At 42.3% G+C, this 20,176-nt stretch overlaps 1 protein-coding gene across 1 annotated transcript in view; it reads left to right on the top strand.

Moving 5' to 3' along the window:
• The first annotated feature begins 3,654 nt into the window (after positions 1-3,654).
• EIF3E (eukaryotic translation initiation factor 3 subunit E) overlaps positions 3,655-20,176 on the top strand; it is a 30,470-nt gene continuing 13,948 nt past the window's right edge. The window contains exons 1-7 of the mRNA XM_015414736.1: positions 3,655-3,765; positions 8,153-8,267; positions 9,962-10,079; positions 13,319-13,361; positions 15,396-15,500; positions 18,071-18,196; positions 19,655-19,779. Of these exons, the coding sequence (XP_015270222.1) occupies positions 3,676-3,765; positions 8,153-8,267; positions 9,962-10,079; positions 13,319-13,361; positions 15,396-15,500; positions 18,071-18,196; positions 19,655-19,779 (722 nt within the window). The 5' untranslated portion in view covers positions 3,655-3,675. The remainder of the gene's footprint in view (positions 3,766-8,152; positions 8,268-9,961; positions 10,080-13,318; positions 13,362-15,395; positions 15,501-18,070; positions 18,197-19,654; positions 19,780-20,176) is intronic.

Raw genomic sequence — 20,176 nt, 5'->3', positions numbered from 1 at the left:
AGCAGCAGAAGTACTTTGTGACATAAATGCTATCTCTGGCCACTTAATAAAACAATCTATTAAGGTAACAGCATAACGGCACTCAATGGGGGCAGTACCAAAATGTTCCATAATATCAATTGCAACCTTTGCCCATGCAGAATGTGGAACTGGAACTGGTAACAACTCTGAAACAATTCCCTTTATGTTATTAGGCCATATATTCATCAAAGACCCCTTAATTTCTGGTTAGATTGGGCCTGCTAAACATGCATCTTGGAATTTCTCCTGTGTAACTGCAACTGGGATACCTGAGAGAAATGCAACAGCTTCTACATCCTCTTCTGACAAAATGTCTTGAAGACGGCAAGGGTAGCTGAGACAAGCAATCATTTTCTGTGCCTGGTTTATATTCCATCTCATAAGTAAAAGAAAGCAACCATGCTTACCAACTAGCAATTCGATTCCCTGCCCCTCCAAATCCATTTGATGTCAACAACGTTTTCAGGGGACTATAATCAGCATGTAATCAAAATGCATGGCCCCACAAAGAAATCACCCACTTTTCTGTGGGCCAAACACATGCAAGTGATTCCTTTTCAACAGAATACTTCCTCTAAGCCTGAGTTAAGTGCTCTTGACACAAATGTGACCATCCTTTCCACCTTATCCTTATGGAGCTGAGTCAACACAGCTCCCACTCCCCATTCAGAAGCACCAGCTGTCACAATTATAGGCAAAGCTGGACTATGAACAATCAAACCTTTTACAGTATCAAAACTGGCCTGAGCCACAGGTGATCATGCCAAATTTACACTTCCACTTAAGTGGTTCAATAACTGAAGCATAATTAGGAATAAACTTTGCCAATTTGTTATGTCTATTCAAAAATGCCCTCAAGACAAATCCAAAATCTGTTTATTGAGATCTCAGTCAAATTGCAGTTAACACATTCTTCAGCTGCATTCACTCCTCCCACTTCATACATACGACTTACATACACCTCTTCCCATAACAATGGTTCTCTTAAAGAAACATACACACACCTGCATCACACAAACCCAGTGGGATTACATAGTGACCACGTTTCAGAAAGGAGTCCAGATGAGGTAGACTGACCAACATTTTAGTCAGATATTCATCCATTTTTTTAAAAGCATCTAGTTTCAGAGGGTAACCATGTTGATTTGCAGTAGATTTGAGTCCCATAGCACCTTGGAGACCAACATTACCCTGAAACTCTTGTTGGTCTCTAAGGTGTTCATGGACCTGAATCTAACTGTTAAAACACTTCTATATCCTTCCTTACCTCTTCAGACTCAAGGTTGCTTTCAATGAGATACCAGGATGTAACGATAGAGAACACATCAGTCCAATTCACAAGATTTTAGAAATTCACAGATTAAAAATATTCAGATTGCCAATTTAAAAGCACAAAGAATTTTTAAAAACCCACACACAATCAAAAACACAGAGAATTTAAAATGAATCCAAATCCACCAAAACAATTTAACCTTCACCAAATGCAAGAAGATCAAATCAGTCAATCCTAAAAGAAATCAACCCTGACTGTTCCCTGGAAGGCCAGATAATGAAAATGAAGCTCAAATACTTTGGCCACCAAATGAGAAGGGAGCACTCACTGGAGAAGACCCTGATGCTGAGAAAGATTGAAGGTCAAAGAAGACGGGGACGGCAAAGGATGAGATGGTTAGACAGTGTCATAGATGCAACAAACATGAAATTGAGCAAACTTCAGAGGACGGCGGATGACAGGAAGGCCTGGCGTGATCTGGTACATGGGGTCGCGAAGAGTCGGACTCGACTGTGCGACTGAACAACAACAACAACAACAACAACTGCTCTCTGGAATAAAGCTGTTGTACATGGCTTCCTAAATGTAACCAGTGAATGTGCTCTCTGCAACCACTCTGGCCAGCCATTCCAAAGGACTGGACCCACAACAGAAAAAGCCCTAGCTGTTGCCATATGAAGAGTTCTAAGACAGGGTGACATAAAGAGAAGCTGTCTTAAACAACTCTTTTTCAGGCAAGATGTTACAAACAAACAAAGGAAAAGGAAGCTGTTTCAAGACATGATGTATGATCCTGGTGTAGCTGGTGTTGGAAGCATCGATAAGACAAATAGCTGATGGCTGGCAACCCCAGGAGCTTTTGGAGATCAGGCCAGGTTCTGCACATACCATGCAAGGGCACTTCTGGTCATGTGGTTATTATAGATGGCTATTATGGCCACTGGGACTGTTCCAGGTGGGCCAACAGCCTGCCTCCCAGTGCTGAGAAGGGTGGTGTCCACCTTAGCCAATCCACACACAGCACATGGAAGGCAGCGCCGAGGTCAACTAAACCATAGTGGAGTTGGCCCGGCTAGGCAGGCAAGGAGGTTCTTACTTCCTTCCTCATTTGGGGGAACAGGGATAGGGCAGGCCAAAGGTGAGGCCATGGTGGGCCAAAGGCTCCCCCCCCAAGTCCCCTACCGCACAGAGAGCAGAAGTATGCACCACTCCTGCCCTGTCTCATGGCTGCTATAGTTATTATGAATTTTATAAAACCCAGAAAAACAGTGAAAGTGGCACATCAAGCACCGTGTCATTTTTACTATGCATGTCCCTGGAGTGAATCCAAAGCCCTTCCCAGGGCAGAGACACTCAGCCAAATAAATCACATCTAATAAGCAACACACAGCTCTGGCAAATGTTCCTTCTACAGCCAAGCGACCTTTATTGCTCTGGGTGAACCTGCTTCACTAGGGAATGGGGGGGGGGGTTTTGCCATAAAAGTTACAATCCAGTAACTACACACTGATCTGGAACTGCATTCTTGTGGAATTGCTTCTAAAAATATGAACATGCCCTGACCTGGATGGCCCAGGCTAGCCTGCTCTCAACAGATGTCGGAAGTTAAGCAGGGTCAGCCCTGGTTAGTACTTGGGGGACTACCAAGGAAGTCCAGGGTTGCAGTGGCAAACCACCTTTCTCCATCTCTTGCCTTCAAAACCCTACAGGGTCACCTACTGGCTGCAACTCCATAGCAAAAAAAGTAGACAGTCAAGATCTTCTTTGGATACCCTGCTCTCTGTCCACCTCTACTCCCTCAGCTGACATGGGCAGTGATAAGAGATTCTTGTGGCATCTCGGTTGCGGAATGGTGCAAAGTGTTTCAAGCCTTCCGCACCAGGTGAAGAATATTCGCTTTCACTACCTGACAAAAAAATAAAAATAAAAAAACCTTTTTAAATAATTGCATCTTAAGTTTCCCTTAAAAGAAAATCTGCCCCACCGAAATCAACAGAAAGACCCGTTTCCATACAAGACGGTTCCATTTCACCCTGGGCGCATGCGTCTGAACCCATGGTTCTACTGCGGCACGCTACATGAACGGCGCATGCGCTGCTCTTCTCAGTCGTCCAACTCGCCATCAGAGCCTCACCTTGGTTTTTGGCCGGTCCAGCCGCGGTGGAGGCGGGGCTAATGGATTCAAAGCGAGTAGGGGGTGGGAGGTGCTTGTTTGGAACAGCGCAACGTAAGAAATCCAGTGCGCATGTATAGGCAATTTTCTCCTCCCTCTAACGTGCCGACTCTGGCCGCTTTGAGTGGTGCGCGGCCGCGCATGCGCCTCGAAGAAGCGGCAGAAGAGGGTTTTAGCTCTGCCTTTTCCTTTCATCCGCGCGTTCAAGATGGCGGAGTACGACTTGACGACTAGCATCGCTCACTTCTTAGACCGGCATTTGGTCTTCCCGCTTCTCGAGTTCCTTTCCGTCAAAGAGGTGAGGGTGGTTCCCGCCTTTTATGACAGCCTGGGAAGGGGCTGAGCCTCAGGGCTTTCTTCTCCCTACCGGTTCTCGGGGCCCTTCTCTGGCCTCGTTCGCGGAGTAGCGACGGTAAAGGCAGTGCGCGTGCGCATCTCCTTCATTCTGCGCCAATGGCTGGGAAGCGAGATGGATTGACATTCTAGTTCGTTTAAAAAAAAAGATGAGAAGAGGAATGTGGAGAGCTTGTTTCTTTTTCTTTTTGCTTCAAAGACAGCCGTTGGGAAGACTTGCTCAGTACTAAAGTTTTAAAGTAGGGGTTTGCAACGGAAGTGTCTCTGCACGTGTGCAGAGTGCTATTATGAATAATGGCTATTTTATCACGGTTTGGCTTAATGCAAATAGAATACAAACACAAATGCTTGTAACTGATGTGGACAGCTATACAGGAATGAGTGTGTGTTGTTTGTATCCTGCTCTGGGAAACTCAAATGCTTGTGTGTTCTTTTGTTTGGTTCTAATGAAAGATACCCTTTGGCTTTAGTGTCTAAAGTATTGCTTTGGATTAGTGTAAATACCTTATAAACTATTATTGTGATTCCAGTGGAATAGCTATGTCGGTCTGTTGCAAAAATACTAAAAAAAAGTGTCTTGTGACACTTAAAAACTAAGACAACTTAAACTCTACCATAAACTGTTTCCTGTTGACTTCATCAAATGCACGAACTCCACATGCACAAGATGAACTTGTACTGAAATCTTGTTTGTAACTTTTATGTATAAATCTTTTAAGTACAAACCTTTTAAGTTTTTAATATGCTACTAGTTTTATCATTGTGCTGTATGATCAATCCCATTAAAATTGTTGGAATGTTCATTGAAACATATTTACATGTGTGTAGGCCTTAGGAGATCAAATGTAGCAAGGAATAAGTTGCCTTGTGAATCGATTGAATTAGAAACAGAATAATTGTGTATTTTTGGAGAGGCACATACATTTATTTACTTGAAATATTTATTGGTTGCTTTTTTCCCTTGTAGAGTTCAAGGCAGTTTGCAGTATTTATAAAACATAAAACCAAAGTTCAAAATCAAAAATTTAGGACTACACAGTCTTAAATTAAAAAAAAACCCCACTTTTCAGCTGCCTCCTAAAGATTGAAAGTAAGTGGGCCAAGCGCACCTCTCTGGGTTTTTTCTATAATTGTGGGGCTGCCACTGAAAAAGCCCTCATGTACCCACCAAAGGAGCATCTTTGGTTGATGGAGCAATTAGGAGGGCCTCTCCATGTGATCTTAATTCCAGGGCAGAAATATATGAGAAATGGTTCTTCAGATGCCCTGGTCCCAAGCCATGTAGGGCTTTAAAGGTCAAAACTAATACCTTGAATGGGCTTGCACTCAGATTGGTAGCCAGTGTAATTGCTGTAATATTGGGGTCACGTGGTCTCAATAGCTGGCCACAACCAGCGGCCTAGCCATTGTGTTCTGCATTGGCTGCAGCTTCTACATACTCTTCAAGGGTAGCTCCACGTAGAGTGCATTGCAGTAGTCCAGTCTAAATGTAACAAAGGCATGGATCGCTGTGGCTAGATCTGGCTGACCCAGGAACAGAGGCAGCTGACATACCAGCTGAAGCTGGGTGAAAGCACTCCAGACTACTGCGGCCACCTGGTTTTCTCTGCCCACCCAAGCTGTGAACCTGGGCTTTTCAATCCATCCAAGACAGGGGATATCTGAAGCCTTTCTGCTAACCCAGAGAACCTCTGTTTTGTCAGGATTAAGTTTCAGCTTGTTCACCCTCGTTCTGCCCATAACTGACTCCAAGCTAGTGGACATACGCTAGACCTTCTATACTTGTTGAATTTACATATTCTTTTTATTGTACATAGCAGTCTCGTCTGCAAAAGCTGTTTTTTAGCTGTTGAAGTAGTTCCTTCCAGATTTCCTTCGCTTTCGAACTATAGCTTTGGAATTGAGCATAATTTGGAGAGTGCTTGGCAACTAATAAAGTGTGGTCTTAGTCAATCACCCTTAGTTTTGCTTCAGTAGTTGGTTTTTGCATAGCATTTTGTCCCTCAAATTAGGACGGTCTTTAATTAGGCTATCTGATTTCGAAACAGCTATTTGGATTGGAGAGCTGGGTAGAGCAGATGCTAACAGCAGAATCTTAAACTAGACACATGCTTAGAAAATCAATAGGTTTACAAGGTTGTAAAACTTTGTAGGTAAGGTAATTCCTCTGCTACTCTAGATAGCCTTAAATGAGCCCCTTTCTTTCATTTTAACCCCAAAATATAGTAGTAGTAATAATAATAATAATGTATAATAATAACTTGACAGAGTTGTAAAAATTATGACAATGCTTGAAAGAGCTTTGAACACACAAAAGCATTAGATAAATATTATGTATTCTGTTTAAAAATTTAGTGGGTAGAAAGTTTTTCAAAAAAGAACATTTTCTGGTGTTGTGTGTTTTGGTAGAAAATTTTCTGTCCTGCATATGTGTGTGTGTGTGTGTATAGTCTGTTTATCTGTGATGGCTGTTATGCTGCAAATCAGTCATGTTAGATGGGATACATTTGGTATATGAAGCATGGACAGACACCTTATACTTACCTTTTCCTGCTAGCGTTACTTAAATTTTGCTAACAGTATTTTAAACATTATTTAAATTTGAATCAGAAATTTTTCAAGGCGATTTTCCTGAGAAAATGCACATCACTGATGAAAAGCAGCTCTTAAAATAATAGTAGGTAAATTAAAAGTATATATAACACAGCACTCATCTGACCAAGTGGGCTGTAACTCACAAAAACTGGTGCCACACCAGTGTCAGACTTTTTGTTGTCTTGGCTACCGTTCAAATACAGCTGCCTTTCTAGAATTGAAGTCATTCTGAGCCTGCCAAAGAGTGCTTACAGAGGATCTGGCAGTGGTTTTCCAAACAAATGTTAGTGGTTTCCAGTTTTTTATCTTCTGTTTTATCTTTTAATCTTTTTACCTGTCTATATTTTGACTTCCTGCAAAGATAGATGCAGACTTGAAAGCAGAGAAGTGCTTCAGGCGAGTGCCCTTTAGTTAGCTGACTTACATTGGTGAACATGTGCAAATATTTTGAATATCTCAGATTTACTTCTTTACCAATAAAAGTTGGTTCCGTAAAGCATTTATAGGCCATGAAAAATATATTGCATTTTAGATTAAAACAATTAAAAAACCTCTATTGTGCTTGATTTGATCTCATCATGTTGAATCTGGCTTCTTAGATTATTTAAATTGAAATTGTTTCTGGTATTTGTTACTGTGAATGACCATATACTTCAGTGTGATGAAACAAGATGGAATATGCGGTAGAGATCTCGGGCAGTGCCAAGGTCTACTGCATTTAGATGCCGCATCAAGCTGATAATAAGCCTCAGTGTGCAAGAGCCTGGATTTTTGTCATTTTTACACACTTGCCCCTCACTTCACTCCCTCCAGCCAGTCCTGGCTTGAAGCTCATTCCCAGTATGCATGCATGTGCTCAAGTTACTCCACGGCCCCTGCCACACGGCAGAAAAAACCCCGGCCAAAGTGTGGCTTTTAAAAGCCGCACCAAAATAGAGATGCCGCAGCGGGATTCCACGGATCCCCTGAGCCGCGACGCATTGCTCCCAGGCACGATCAGATGCCGGGGAGGAAGAGACGATCGGGAGGGGGAGGCTGCTGAACTGCACATGTGCAAGCATGCGCAGTTCGGCCGGGGGGCGGAGATGCGCCGGCGGAAGGACGCGCCGGCGATCCCACGGCCGGCATTGATGCGGCCTTTCGGACAGAACCACCTAGGTAGGTGGTTCTTTTTTGCTGTGGAGTTTGGATGGAAGGGGCGGATCGAGAACGGTCGCGGTACGCTTCCCAGATGTTGCTGTGGGATCGCGCCCGTTTGCTGCCCCCTGATCCGTCCCTCTCCCGGCCCAAAACCACTCGTGTGAACGGGGCCCACGTTAGGGTTTTTTTTCTGCCACAGAGGGCTTAATTCAGGTGTAGCATCCCAGTTTGCTGGGCAAAATGAACCCAGTTAGGCCGTGACTCGGAACTTGAGTATCAGATGCAACCAGTGCCCATCTGAACCCAGGCTTCCTTTGTTGCAGTCTGCATGAGATGAAGTAATATGGCATAAGAGTGCAGCAAAAAGCCACCCGCGTGCACATTTAGATTTAATGTTGACTTGATATGGTATCTGAATCTCTTAGTATTTAAAAGGTACAGCACCGTGCTTGGTGGTCTTAAAAAGTTTTACAAAGCTATATGACCATTCAGCAAACTTAACCATAGATCATGGGCATGGGTAATAATTTACCTTAAAACATCAGTTTCTTAAATCAGAAACCCATTATACACATTTACTATGTTTTCTGCTTCAGATATACAATGAAAAGGAATTACTTCAAGGAAAACTGGATCTCCTTAGTGATACCAATATGGTGGATTTTGCTATGGATGTCTACAAAAACCTTTATTCTGATGATATTCCTCATGGTAAGCTTATTGGACTATAAAAAGAACTGAGGCATGGTCTACTGAAAATAGTAAAGCTTCTAAACCCAAAATATTATCTACTGAACGTTACTGTTTTCTCAGATTTCGATTGACTGTACACTGAAAGCCTTTGCTCAAAACTAAATATATCCATTATGGCCAGCCTCTTATTTCACTTTTACTAATTTCCATAGTTTTGGTTCTGTTTCTGTGTAATTTGTTGTGGATGGAGAAGAATTGCCAGCACAGCAGTTATAATTTGAATTAATTTAGTAAATTTAATCTGAATAGGTCTCCAGGGAGGTGGCATGCAAATTCCCTAATTAAATAAAATAAATGTAGATTAATTCCCAGTGCTTGATTATCTTCTATTTTGACCAAGAAACAGAGCTCTGGATGAGGCTATGAAGATGCTGCTGGCTTATTTAAAATACTTTTATCTCATTGATGCTTTTTAGTAGTTCCAGTGAAAAAATTGTCATTTGCAGTATGTGTGTGCGCGTGGTCTGTTTCTTTGTCCAGCCACTGAGAATACAGGGACAGAGAAACAGTTTACTACCATGCCAGTAAAATTTCCGCAGAGAGAGGAGATTGTATTTGGATTGGAGGAACACGAAGCAGGCCTACATTTGGAAGAGCAATCATGGCCTTACTTCCTCTCGCACCACCAGGGGCAGTGGCCCCCCCATAACATAATGTTGGGAAAGTGCTGGATTTCTCTTCTGTTCCTTCCCCTATCTGTCACTCATGGAGGCTCCTTTACATACACATTACAGAAAATTAATATTAACCAAATGGCTTTTTCCCCTTTCTGCCTCTTAATTACAACTTTCCCTTCAAGCAAGGAATATCTCATCTGTACCAGAGTACTTTTTGTCAGGCAAGTCATGGTTCTTGGATATAGACACAGTGGGTTGTGAAAAGACTTTATGCACGTATTTTGTTTTAGTGCTGCTCTGTGGCATACTATTAGGGATTCCTGGAAAAACCTTTCTCTATGCTTCTAGCTGTTTATCACTAGTGGGTCTGATCAGGCGTTCGCTGATCTAAAATCTTGCCAATGAAATTTGTTTACTCACTTATCACTAGTGGGTTCAGACCTAATCACTTATCAGACTAGTGGGTTCTCTGATCTAAAATCTTTCTGTTAACCTATTTGCTCACTTTCCCCCCAATGTGCATATTAAGTTACCTTAAGCTTTAGTGTTTCTGGTATGAAAATTTGAGTTTCTAGAAGACAATGTTCAAAATGAATTTTCTTTTCATGTGCAGACCCCATGTGCAAACTGAATTGATTACTGTTTTAAGGTTGGAGTTTCATGGGCCTGTGTTTTGACTGACTTTCTCCTAGTATTCCTAAAGTTTGTTAAACAAGAAATTCTGTTGAACTGATTGATAGTGTTTTGCCAGTTCCAGGTTAACCTATTTTAAAAGTGTAATTGTCTCACACACGCACACAAATCCCCAGGGCACTTATTGTTGGTCTTTAAATCACTTTTTGATTTTTTTAAAAAAAGTTGCTTGAGATTCTTGTTGACCTTATTAAGTGCATTTTTGGCTATATTCAGCTAAGAATTTCCTACACCTTACCGAAATAAATGAGTTGAAAATCCAGAATACTTGGTGTTATTCCATCCTAGCAAATCATTGCTGACTTTGTAGAGAAAGCTTAAACATTTTACTTCTATGCTCAGCTTTGCGTGAAAAGAGAACCACAGTTGTTGCACAGCTGAAACAACTTCAGGCAGAAACTGAACCAATTGTCAAGATGTTTGAAGACCCAGAAACTACCCGGCAGATGCAGTCTACCAGGTAAGCTTTTGGATGCTGCCTTCCCTATGCTGTAGAAATAAATAATTGTGGCTGGTTGAAGTGCAATCTTGCTGCTTCATCTCAGTTAGAGAATTTTTTGTTTTCAGATGAGGCAACCCACGTTAAATGACTCAATTGCTAGGCCTTGTATGAGGGTCCCTCCCCCCCCCCAAGAACACTGAACCTTCTGTAAATTTCTGTACAATTTGTGTCACTTGATGAAAATGTAATGTGTAATTTTTTAAAGTTATCTTACTTGAGAAGGATGTATCCATGCACCATGTGTGAAAAGTGGAGACCATCAGATTTGTGTCTTGAAATCTCCACATTTCTAATCTGATATTATGAGAGGATGGTTTGTGGTAGCTGATCATGTACAGGAGCATGTTACAGTCGCATCCTAGCTTGCTGGAAGTCCAAGCCTATCTTGCATGCATACTAACCACAAAATGTGTGTGTGTGTAAAGTGCCATCAAATCATAACCAGCTTCTGGTTTTCAGCTTTCAAGGCAAGTGAGAAGCAGAGGTGGTTTGCAGAGTCTTCACAGAGTCTTCCTTGGTATCTCCCTTCCAAGTAAAGACCCTGCTATGATTCTGAGATCTGATGAGATCAGTTATACCATGCCACCTTCCCTCTATCCACAAAATAGCTCGCTAGAAGAAACTGCTGCCTCAATGCCATTTCACTTCTGGGCTGTCAATTATAGAGAGTCCAGTGTCATCACCAAAGGGGGTTGGAGTTGGCCAAGGAGAAGACCGTTTCTGATCTGTAGTCTAGAACAGCAAGGAATAGATAGCTCAAAGGACAGAATAGCATATTGTACACAGCAGTGAACCATTTGCAAGCAGAAATCCTCCCCTACCCTGTTCTTGTCTTCTGAGACACTTTCTGTCTCTACCTTCCTATTTTGTACACTTGGCAATCAGAGATGGGCGTTTGAATTCAAGGCTTAGATCCCTGGAAAGCTATATTATATAAGATAATTAAGACCTGGATTAGAATCTTTTAAAATATAGATGGTGTGCAGCTTGGTACATTGAAGAATGAGAATTTTTGGTAGCTTTCAGAAAGTGATTTCTGCCTTCTGCTTGGATTTCTTTCAACAGTTTCTATAGGAAAAGCCTTGGTACAGTTTGTTAGGCTAGTATGCTTTTCTCTAAGGTGCTTTCTTTTAAGTAGATCAAAGTATATCAAAGCTTCAAAGTGCTGGTTCTTACCTATAAAGCCCTATATGGCTAGGGTCCAGCTTAACTAAGGGACCGCCTTTCCCCATATGTTCCCCCAAGGGCACTACTGTCTGGGGCAAAACATCTTCTGGTTGTCCCAGCCCCTAGAGATGTTAAATATGCTGCGACTAGGGTCAGGGCTTTTTCGGTGGCGGCTCCTATCTGGTGGAACGAGCTCCCGGAGGAGATCAGGGCCCTGCGGGACCTTATGCAGTTCCGCAGGGCCTGTAAGATGGAGCTCTTCCGCCAGGCTTTTGAGTAGGAGCCGCCACCGTCACTGTACCACCATCGCGTTGCCATTTTTGGTGATGTGAACTGGCCTTGGGAATGGAGAACGGACAGAGTGCAGACTGATCAAGAAGAGACAGTAGTACCTTCTGAAACATTGTCCTTGTCTTGGATGATATATTGTTGTGAGCACCGATTTTAAATGTAAAATGTAACTTGATTGTTCTGTTTGGTTTTATTGTTATGTATGGCATTTGCCTCTTGTTAGCCGCCCTGAGCCCATGTAGAAGGGCGGGATACAAGTCTAATAAATAAATAAATAAATCATTTTCATTTGCTTCGTAAAAATGTACAGTTAAGCAGTTGGGAGCAGTCTCTCACCGTTTTACATTTACAGATCTCTAAATTTCACTCAGATTAATCTAAAATAGACCTGAAGCTTATTACATTCCTAAGTCTTCATCATCTGAAATTTAGTTGTTATATTTCTTAGAGATACAACTGGCTCACATAGCATAATTCTTTCTCTCGTGTCAGATAACTGTTAAATTTAGCATCTGTTATAAGAGCTGCTGACGAATCTTCTCACATTAGTAGAACATCCGCAGAATCTTGGGATCCTTTTTTGTATTTCAAAATCAACCTTTTGAAACTTGAAAAGTTCAGGTCGTTGGGAATAAGGCAAGCACCTCATGGTGCTTAAGTTCAAAGGTTGCTTTCCACCAGTGGTAAGGAGGAGACCGTTTTGTCAGTTCCTCCTGACTTTCAATCCCTTCACCTCTCAGACTGTTCTTAAAAGTACCCTTTCTCCAGGAGCAGCATTTTGAGGGATTGGATCTGCCTGGTATGCTTTTACACGGCTGTTCTTTCAAAGAGCTCAAGGGACATACATGCTTCTTCCTTTTGCCTATTATCCTAATAACAACCCTGTGTGATTGGTTAGGCTGAATGAGAATCTGGCCCAGTGTCAAACACTGTGGATTTCACCTGGATCTCCCAGATTCTGCTGATACTCTAACCCCTAGGCAACACTACACTCGCTTTCGGAGCAATAGCAGGAGGGTGTAATTTGTGGGAGGGAACCCCCCCCCACTTGTTTGTAAAACTGATCTACACTGGTGGAATACTACTTTTGGATTCACTCCAGGAATGCAGGGAGTCAGTGTACTTGAAAGGATGTGTTGCCAAGGGGTCACTAGATGTCGTTCCCAAGCTGATATTTTCATTGCTTTATAGAGTTCTTAAATACTCTGTAATGTGAGCAGAGCGTGCAAGGACACTGATTTGTTTTTTAAAAAACTGCTGTGCTGTGATTTGAGGTGGTCCTTCCTGAGCACCAGCTGCTGATTAGCTTGCAGAAGATAAGCAACTAGTTGCATCAAGTCTTACAAATGACCTGCTAAACTGGTGGCAGACTTTTGCACCGTTGGACCTCAGTGCTGCATATAAGGGGGGGGGGGGAGCAAGTGAGTAGCACACCACTGCCGCCACCTCCAGCATGGGTATGCAAGTAGGCCACACCATTTAGTATATTGTCTTTTGCTGACTGTTCCATGTTGGGCACGCCTGCCAGAGCCGTATGTGAACTGACTGTATATTAAATGATGTATCTTACAAGCTGAAAGTAACCACTGGAATTCATTTCCACAAAGATTTTCATGGACACAGAAAACAGGTTGATTACCATGACCAAAAATTGGAATGAATTAGCGTGTCTTCTGGATCTGTCTCTGGAAATTTCTAGCAACTTAAAGCCCTACAATTATAATTCTTCTGTATTACAGGGATGGTCGGATGCTGTTTGACTACTTAGCGGATAAGCATGGTGTAGGTATCAGTTAATTCTTTTAATATCCAGCATTATGAAATATTGGTTAAAATACCTAGCTGTTCTTTACTGAAAAAGAATTAAAAACCGAAACCCAAAAGGCAGAAGTGTGCGGTCATTTCTTAAATCTGTTTTAAAATCATGATGTAGCTTCAGTGGCACACCAGAGAACATGTGGCAGTGTCATAAATTGCATGGGAGTTTTTCAGAGTTGTTTTGTCTCACATTCCTTTGGAGTAAAGGCAGAGCACGAATTCCTCTTGCTCAGCCTGGGTAAAAGTGTGGCTTCATTCATGAAGCCACTGGAAGTGGTTTTGTATCCAACATACAAAAGCAGTTTTCAAGCAGCCACGTTATAGTTGGATTTAGGATTGATCAAGTATTTTAAAAGCAGGATTTTTTTACAAGGTACTGGATTGAATCCAAAGCTCATTTTCTGCCAGCAAGAAAAGGCCTTCAGGGGACTCTCTCTCTATGTGTGTACACCTGTTATGCCAGTCCTCCCCCCACTGCAGCCCCCAATATTGTACTGTTCCTAGAGGTCTCCTGATAATTCAGCAGTGTTTTGGGGAGAACACTGAGCAGCAATAGGGCAAAGAGGTGAGATCCCTTTGTTTCAGTGGAGTTCTGTTTGAGGATCTTTGGATTCAACCTGCTGTAAGCATCAATAGATGTGATACTTAAGCTAATGAATGTGCAAACATGAAATTTGCTTTTAAGCTTGTTCTTGTGAGCTAGTTGTAATACCTTTTAAGTCTTCTAGGCAAAGGTTCTGTAGATGTGGACTAGACACTGAATAGGTCTTTTCTTTTTATTATCCAGGATAAACTAATTTTTAATTTCAAGACCAAACAAAAGCCTTGTAATTTAACAACTAAAGTGTTTTGGTAACTTATAACCTGCACATAGGACTCCTTGTGGAGGTGTCTGTAGTCTTAGCACAGGCCATTAGGAAACGTTTTTGCAGTGGTAGGCTTGCTGCTGACTGCCCCAGGATGAAGGGGTTAGAAGCCGAAGTAGACTGGGAAGTGATTCCGAGAGACACTGGCAGAGATTGCTGGGGCTTGACTCTGCTTGGTCATGGCCACTACCAGCCCTCTAGGGCAGTGGGCCATTAGGCTATTTCCCTGTAAGTGAAATGGCCAGTCCTCTTGCTGGGGCTTGACTCTGCTTGGTCATAGCCACTACCAGCCCTCTAGGGCAGTGGCCCATTAGGATATTTCCCTGTAAGTTAAATGTCCACGCCTGCTAACAAATGATGCCATTATGAAATTTAAAATATAGGCTCCCACCTTCACAATTGCATTATTGGTTTCAAGGAATATTAAGCTCCAGCCCACAGACCTGTAAATTAATCCACAGTAGCTTCAACAGAAGCCAACATCTAGAGTCAGTCCAGTCTCACTTTTCCCTGGGCCTTGTCTCCAGGGAAGGGGCAAGGCAAAAAGAGGAGAGAAGCACTCATTTGAAGAGCAAAATCTGTCCACCAGTGCTGTTGGCATAATTAAGTTTTGATCAGTGTTTAAAAAGCAACCTGCAGACAGTTGAGCACTTTGCAACGCAAGCGGGAGAGTTCTAATAAATTGGCAAGAGTTCAATTGGCACCGAACAGAAAATGTTTTAAAAGGCTCGATGTGATGAATCTCTATCACGTCCTGCTCACCTGGTGACACGTTTCTAGGGACTAGAGCGTAGCTTAATGATAGCCTTGATTCGCTCTGGCATATAAAGCAGCCTTATAACAAGTTAGGCCATTGGTATGTCAAGATGAGCATTGTGTATTTTGACTGGCAACAACTCTCCAAGGTCCAGCGCATCACCTGCAACCTGATTATTTTCACTGGAGATAGAGGGGATTGAGCCTGAGAGCATGCAGAATGGATGCTCTACCGCTAAGCCATGGCCTCCTCCTAAAGTAAACTAACACTTATTTTAAAGTTATGGTACACAGCATCCCCTTTATTAGTCTGATGCATAAAGAAGACACTTGCACAATCACAAAAGGATGTTTCTCACGCTGATTTATTTTTCAGTTTAGGCAGGAGTATCTAGATACGCTTTATAGGTATGCAAAATTCCAGTATGAATGTGGCAACTATTCAGGAGCAGCCGAATACCTCTACTTTTTCAGAGTGTTGGTAAGTATGTTTTATTTTTTGGTCATACATTTAAAGTGTTTCTATGCCTTAAACTGGGCATAAGTATGCATTTGCCATTAATTTCTTCTGGAATTGACAAATATGCACATCTTTTACAAGAGGGTATGCTCCAGGAAAACGTCCTGATCTGTTATCTACTCAGCCTGCCATGGTTGTTTCTGCAGATAATTTTTCCTTTTATCCGGTCGATTCTAGTGAGCTAGTTGGAAATCCAGTAACAGCTCTCTGGTATTAGGAAGGCATAAGCAGGGGACCGGTGAGACTTGCAGGGGGGGGGGGTACCATCCTTCCTTTGGTGGCCAGCCCACCTGCTGCAGCCCTGGGGGAGTGGGGGCTGTGGTAGCTCCCACTTGTAGCTGCTGCCTTGGGCCAACTGACTTGTGGCGGTGGCGGCTCCTCCTCCTATTCTGCCAGCCTCCTCTTAAATGGCATATGAGAATCTTTTCGCCAAAAATGTACTCAGCTGCCGCAGATGCTCATAGATCTGTCAGGTTCAGTGAATATTGAATCTGATAAATAAATGCTCATCTAGAACAGTAATTGTAAGGAAGCAGCTGGTTTGAGGTCTTCATTTATTATGTGTTTCAGCCCTCACTTGTGGAGTTGTACCTGTGGACTAGTTTATTGAAGGAAACCCGGTTCCATTCTGACCTTCAAAATGTCAGCTAAGGTCTTGTTTAGAGCGTGAGGATGGTTCTTCACCATCAGTGTATGTAGGGATGCTTCTTACTGCTCCCCTGTCCTAATAGTTTTTGTCTTGTTTTATTGTTTTACCGCATAAGCCATCTGGAGGCTGTTTGGGTGGGCATTGTAGAGTACAGGTGGAATAAAGAAAATATAGCCTCTAGAGGACAGAATTGCAAACTAAAACTTGGGTAGAATCATGGTGAATACCTTATCTTACCTCTGAGTTTATTTGGTACTAATGCTTGTTTTAAAAACGGCTTTTCGGAAGAATGCTAATGCTGTGAAGGACTTCGAATACAGTTTGAAATCTCCCTATGCCACCTATGTGCAGCCACAGCTAATTTACAAAATGAAGAGTTGACTAATAGGGGTGTGTGTATGGTGGTTATTGTGAGAAGAGATAGTGTTACATTCCTCCCACCCTGAATTCATAGTTGCTGTGTTCAGGGGGCATCTTATTTTTGGTAATCTGCTGCTGGTGAAAATCCAGAAACTTCAACAAATCCATTACTGAAAGCAGGTTACTTTGCAGCACCAAATGAACCTGTTTGGAATGGGGCCCAAGTGACAAGTTGGTGTCTGTTACCAGGACTTTTTGTGTTCCAAAGTCAAGTAAAATATTGGTGCTCAGAGTATCACTATATCAAGAACATTATTCAGTTAGTTTCTCCAGCTTAGCATTCAAAGTGCATTTCTGTTTCAGATGTCAAAAATTTGTGGAAGAAATGCTGTTTCAGGTTAGAGGGAGCCATTACTGAATTTATTTTTCTTATGGCTTCTGGCAGTCTCTCTCTTTTCTTAAACAGTGGCTTAAATATATTAGTGCGTTTGGAACTATGCCTTTAAAGGGATGATTAAATATATTGTGCCAGTTGTAGAATAATGGTTAAATATGTCACTGTTAAAGGCTTGCTGTGAAACTCTGCTTTTCTTCCGTGAGCAAAGATTTGTTTTAAAGGGGTCATTGGGGAAACACAACCTATGAAAGAGCCATTGTAATAGATCTGAGCTTTTTTGCTGTCTGAATGACCTAGTGTAGTTCAGTCCTGTTTAAACTAAGGCAGGCTGACCCCAGAATTACCCTTACTCAGAATGAGCTTGATCAGCTACACTAGAGAGAAAAACATAAGACAGGTTCTGCGCTGTCTTGTCTAATGTAGTAATCAAGTTATTTTTCTTCTGCCACATTTGTTGAATGATCCCTATACTGAGCTTAGGGCCATAGCATGACAATTTACTTACTGCAGTTGCACAGGCTTCTGTCTCCTGCATAAAATATCTTTGTTTGAAATTACACAAGGGTCATTATGTCTGCAGCTATCTTAGTTAAACAGACTTTTTAAAATCTAGGCAATGCTGGCTGCTTGTGTGTGTGTGTGTGTGTGTGTGTGTGTGTGTGTGTGTCCCTTCCTGGATTGTCCTCCTAATTTGCAGCAGTTTTCAGTAGACTTGGTGGTTTTGCTAGTTAAGCTTTAAACCATTTTAAATTAGTGCATGAAAACCCCGGAGGGCTCCAGACTTCACTGCAGGGTTTGGGGCGGTGGGGGGGGGGGATCCTTATTGCTTGCATTGAAAGGTCTGTGCAGAAGCCGAGGCTGCCAGTTCTCCAGGCTTTCTTGGTGTTTTTTTAAAATCTCCAACCGAATCTCCTTGAAATGCCCACTGTTCCTGATTTGTTTCCTAGAAAATCAAAACTGATTTTCCAAATGAAACACAGCTCGTTTTCCTCAAATTGTGGAGCAGGCGTGTCGGTGGCATATTCTCTCTCAACTGGTGCCAGCCAGTCTCTAATCAAAACTCTTGACCTAGTGAAATATTAAATTATTGTGGTTCTTGTAATTGGATTCCCTTATTTAAAACAGGTTCCGTCAACGGATAGAAACGCTTTGAGTTCTCTCTGGGGAAAACTGGCATCTGAGATTCTGATGCAGAACTGGGATGCTGCCATGGAGGACCTCACAAGACTGAAAGAGACAATTGACAATAACGTGAGTGACTTAAGCGCACTGTGGTGTCTAAGGCTAGGAAAGGGGATGTGGAAGATCAGCCAGTGAATCTGTGTGAACATTTTGTGCCCGCTCCCATTTACTCAAGAACTTACCAACACTACCGATCAGAAGTCTTCCGTTTTGGACAACACCTGCAGGTTCTGACAAGTCCGGAAAGTAAGATGAATGGGCTCATGAGTTTACAGCCCTTTAGTAGTTGAGAGAAGATTGTTGGGAGGCTGGCTTTCAGGAATGGCACAGCGGATGGCTAGATACTGCAAATGGTACAAAGTGATGTTGCAAGTGTACATTCTAGGATGAGTTTCTTTTCTCTTCTGATAGCTCTTAAAATATTTCAGCTCTGCTGATGGTAATGAGAAAATAGACCGTGCAGCCAGTTACCCCCTTTATTTATTTATTTATTTTTCACACTTATATCCCGCCCTCCCCAGTGAGCTCAGGGCGGCTAACAGAGGCCAGATCATTAGTCTAGCCATAAGTAAAAACATATAAAAATATAATGAAGCTAACAGATGACACTAGAAGAGAGAGGTAGCTAAGATTGCAGACCTCATGAATTCAGTTCAATAGAAGGTGAAATGTTTATATTTACAAAATGCATATCTTGCCTTTCTGCCCTTAGAAGGGCTACCAAGGCAGCTAACAATGTAAACCATACATGATAAAATTACATTAAACCATTAAAATAACGCCCCTCTCAAACAATACCTCATTAAAACAACTTTTAAAAGTGTTTACAAACATAGTTAAAATACATATAAAACGTAAAACATTGATTAGGAAAGGTGGGATCATTGATGGGGATGCCAGGTGAAATAAAATCTTCACCCACTGGTGGAAGACGGCAACGAAAGGGGACAGACAGATCTTCCTGGAGAGAGAGTTCCAGAGCTTCTGAAAGGCCCATATGAAACCAAAAGAGCTTGTACCAGTTGGTTGCATTTAATACCTTTCCAAAAGGATGGGGAGGAGGGTTTCTTTATGCTATCAGAAGCACATGGTTATTTCAAGAGAGGCAAGGACAAGAGTGTCTTGGAGAGGCTAAGAAGCTGCTGGATTTGGGTGGACCACGTTGAAAACCTCTGTGGCGAGGTTTGGCTGCAGCAGTCAGAAAAGTGGTTTTGTCTTCTGTCCCCACCCCCAGTACTGCATTTAAGAAATCTACTGTTGGGCATACCAGGTATGGAAGTGCATCTTTCTCCAATTCTGGCATTGGAATAGGCGTTCTGTTTAGCTGCTGGCCAGAGGCGGTGACTGCAATTTGCCATAAGTGAGTGGCAAATTACAGAAAAAGCCTAGTCATGTTGGCTGAATCAAAGTTGATTTTCTTGTTTTAAAGCACTGAGTGCTCTTGAAGGCAAAAACTGAAAATGCATTTGAAAATAGAGTGAATGTGTGCCATGGAGTTCTGTAAAATAAATGTCTTTTGTTTTTCAGTCGGTCAGCTCTCCACTGCAGTCTCTTCAGCAGAGAACGTGGCTCATCCACTGGTCTCTTTTTGTTTTCTTCAACCATCCTAAAGGCAGAGACAACATCATCGACCTCTTTCTCTATCAGCCCCAGTAAGTTGTCTTGTGCCTAAAAGCCAACCAACCCCCCCTCCCAAAGAAATGCCTGAGAAACAGATCAAAGTCCAGTCTTCTACACTTGAGGATATTGTCAGCAGGACTCCTTGGAAAGCTACAGTAGCTTACCAGGGTGAGGGTCTGCAGGAACCTGGGCATCAGAGTAGCCTTTGAGTGCCACTGGCAGCCTTGCTGAGCAGCATCTTTTCCCCATTAGCCTGTCAGGGCTGATTTAAAGGTTAATCTTTCACTGGGATTGTAATACATCATGCAATGCTATGAGACTGCAAATACCGAAGGAATTATATATTTCCATTTGTTGTAATTATCGTAAATTTGGAAGAGGCAGTATTTCATAGATAACTTCATCTTTGTATGCTGTCACTGGCATTGT

This window comes from Gekko japonicus, unplaced genomic scaffold, assembly GCF_001447785.1.
Source record: "Gekko japonicus isolate JY-2015 unplaced genomic scaffold, Gekko_japonicus_V1.1 scaffold1497, whole genome shotgun sequence".
In the NCBI taxonomy this organism is placed as follows: Eukaryota; Metazoa; Chordata; class Lepidosauria; order Squamata; family Gekkonidae; genus Gekko; species Gekko japonicus.
The sequence above is the reverse complement of the archived record's forward strand: the minus strand, read 5'-3'. Positions and strand labels throughout refer to the sequence as shown.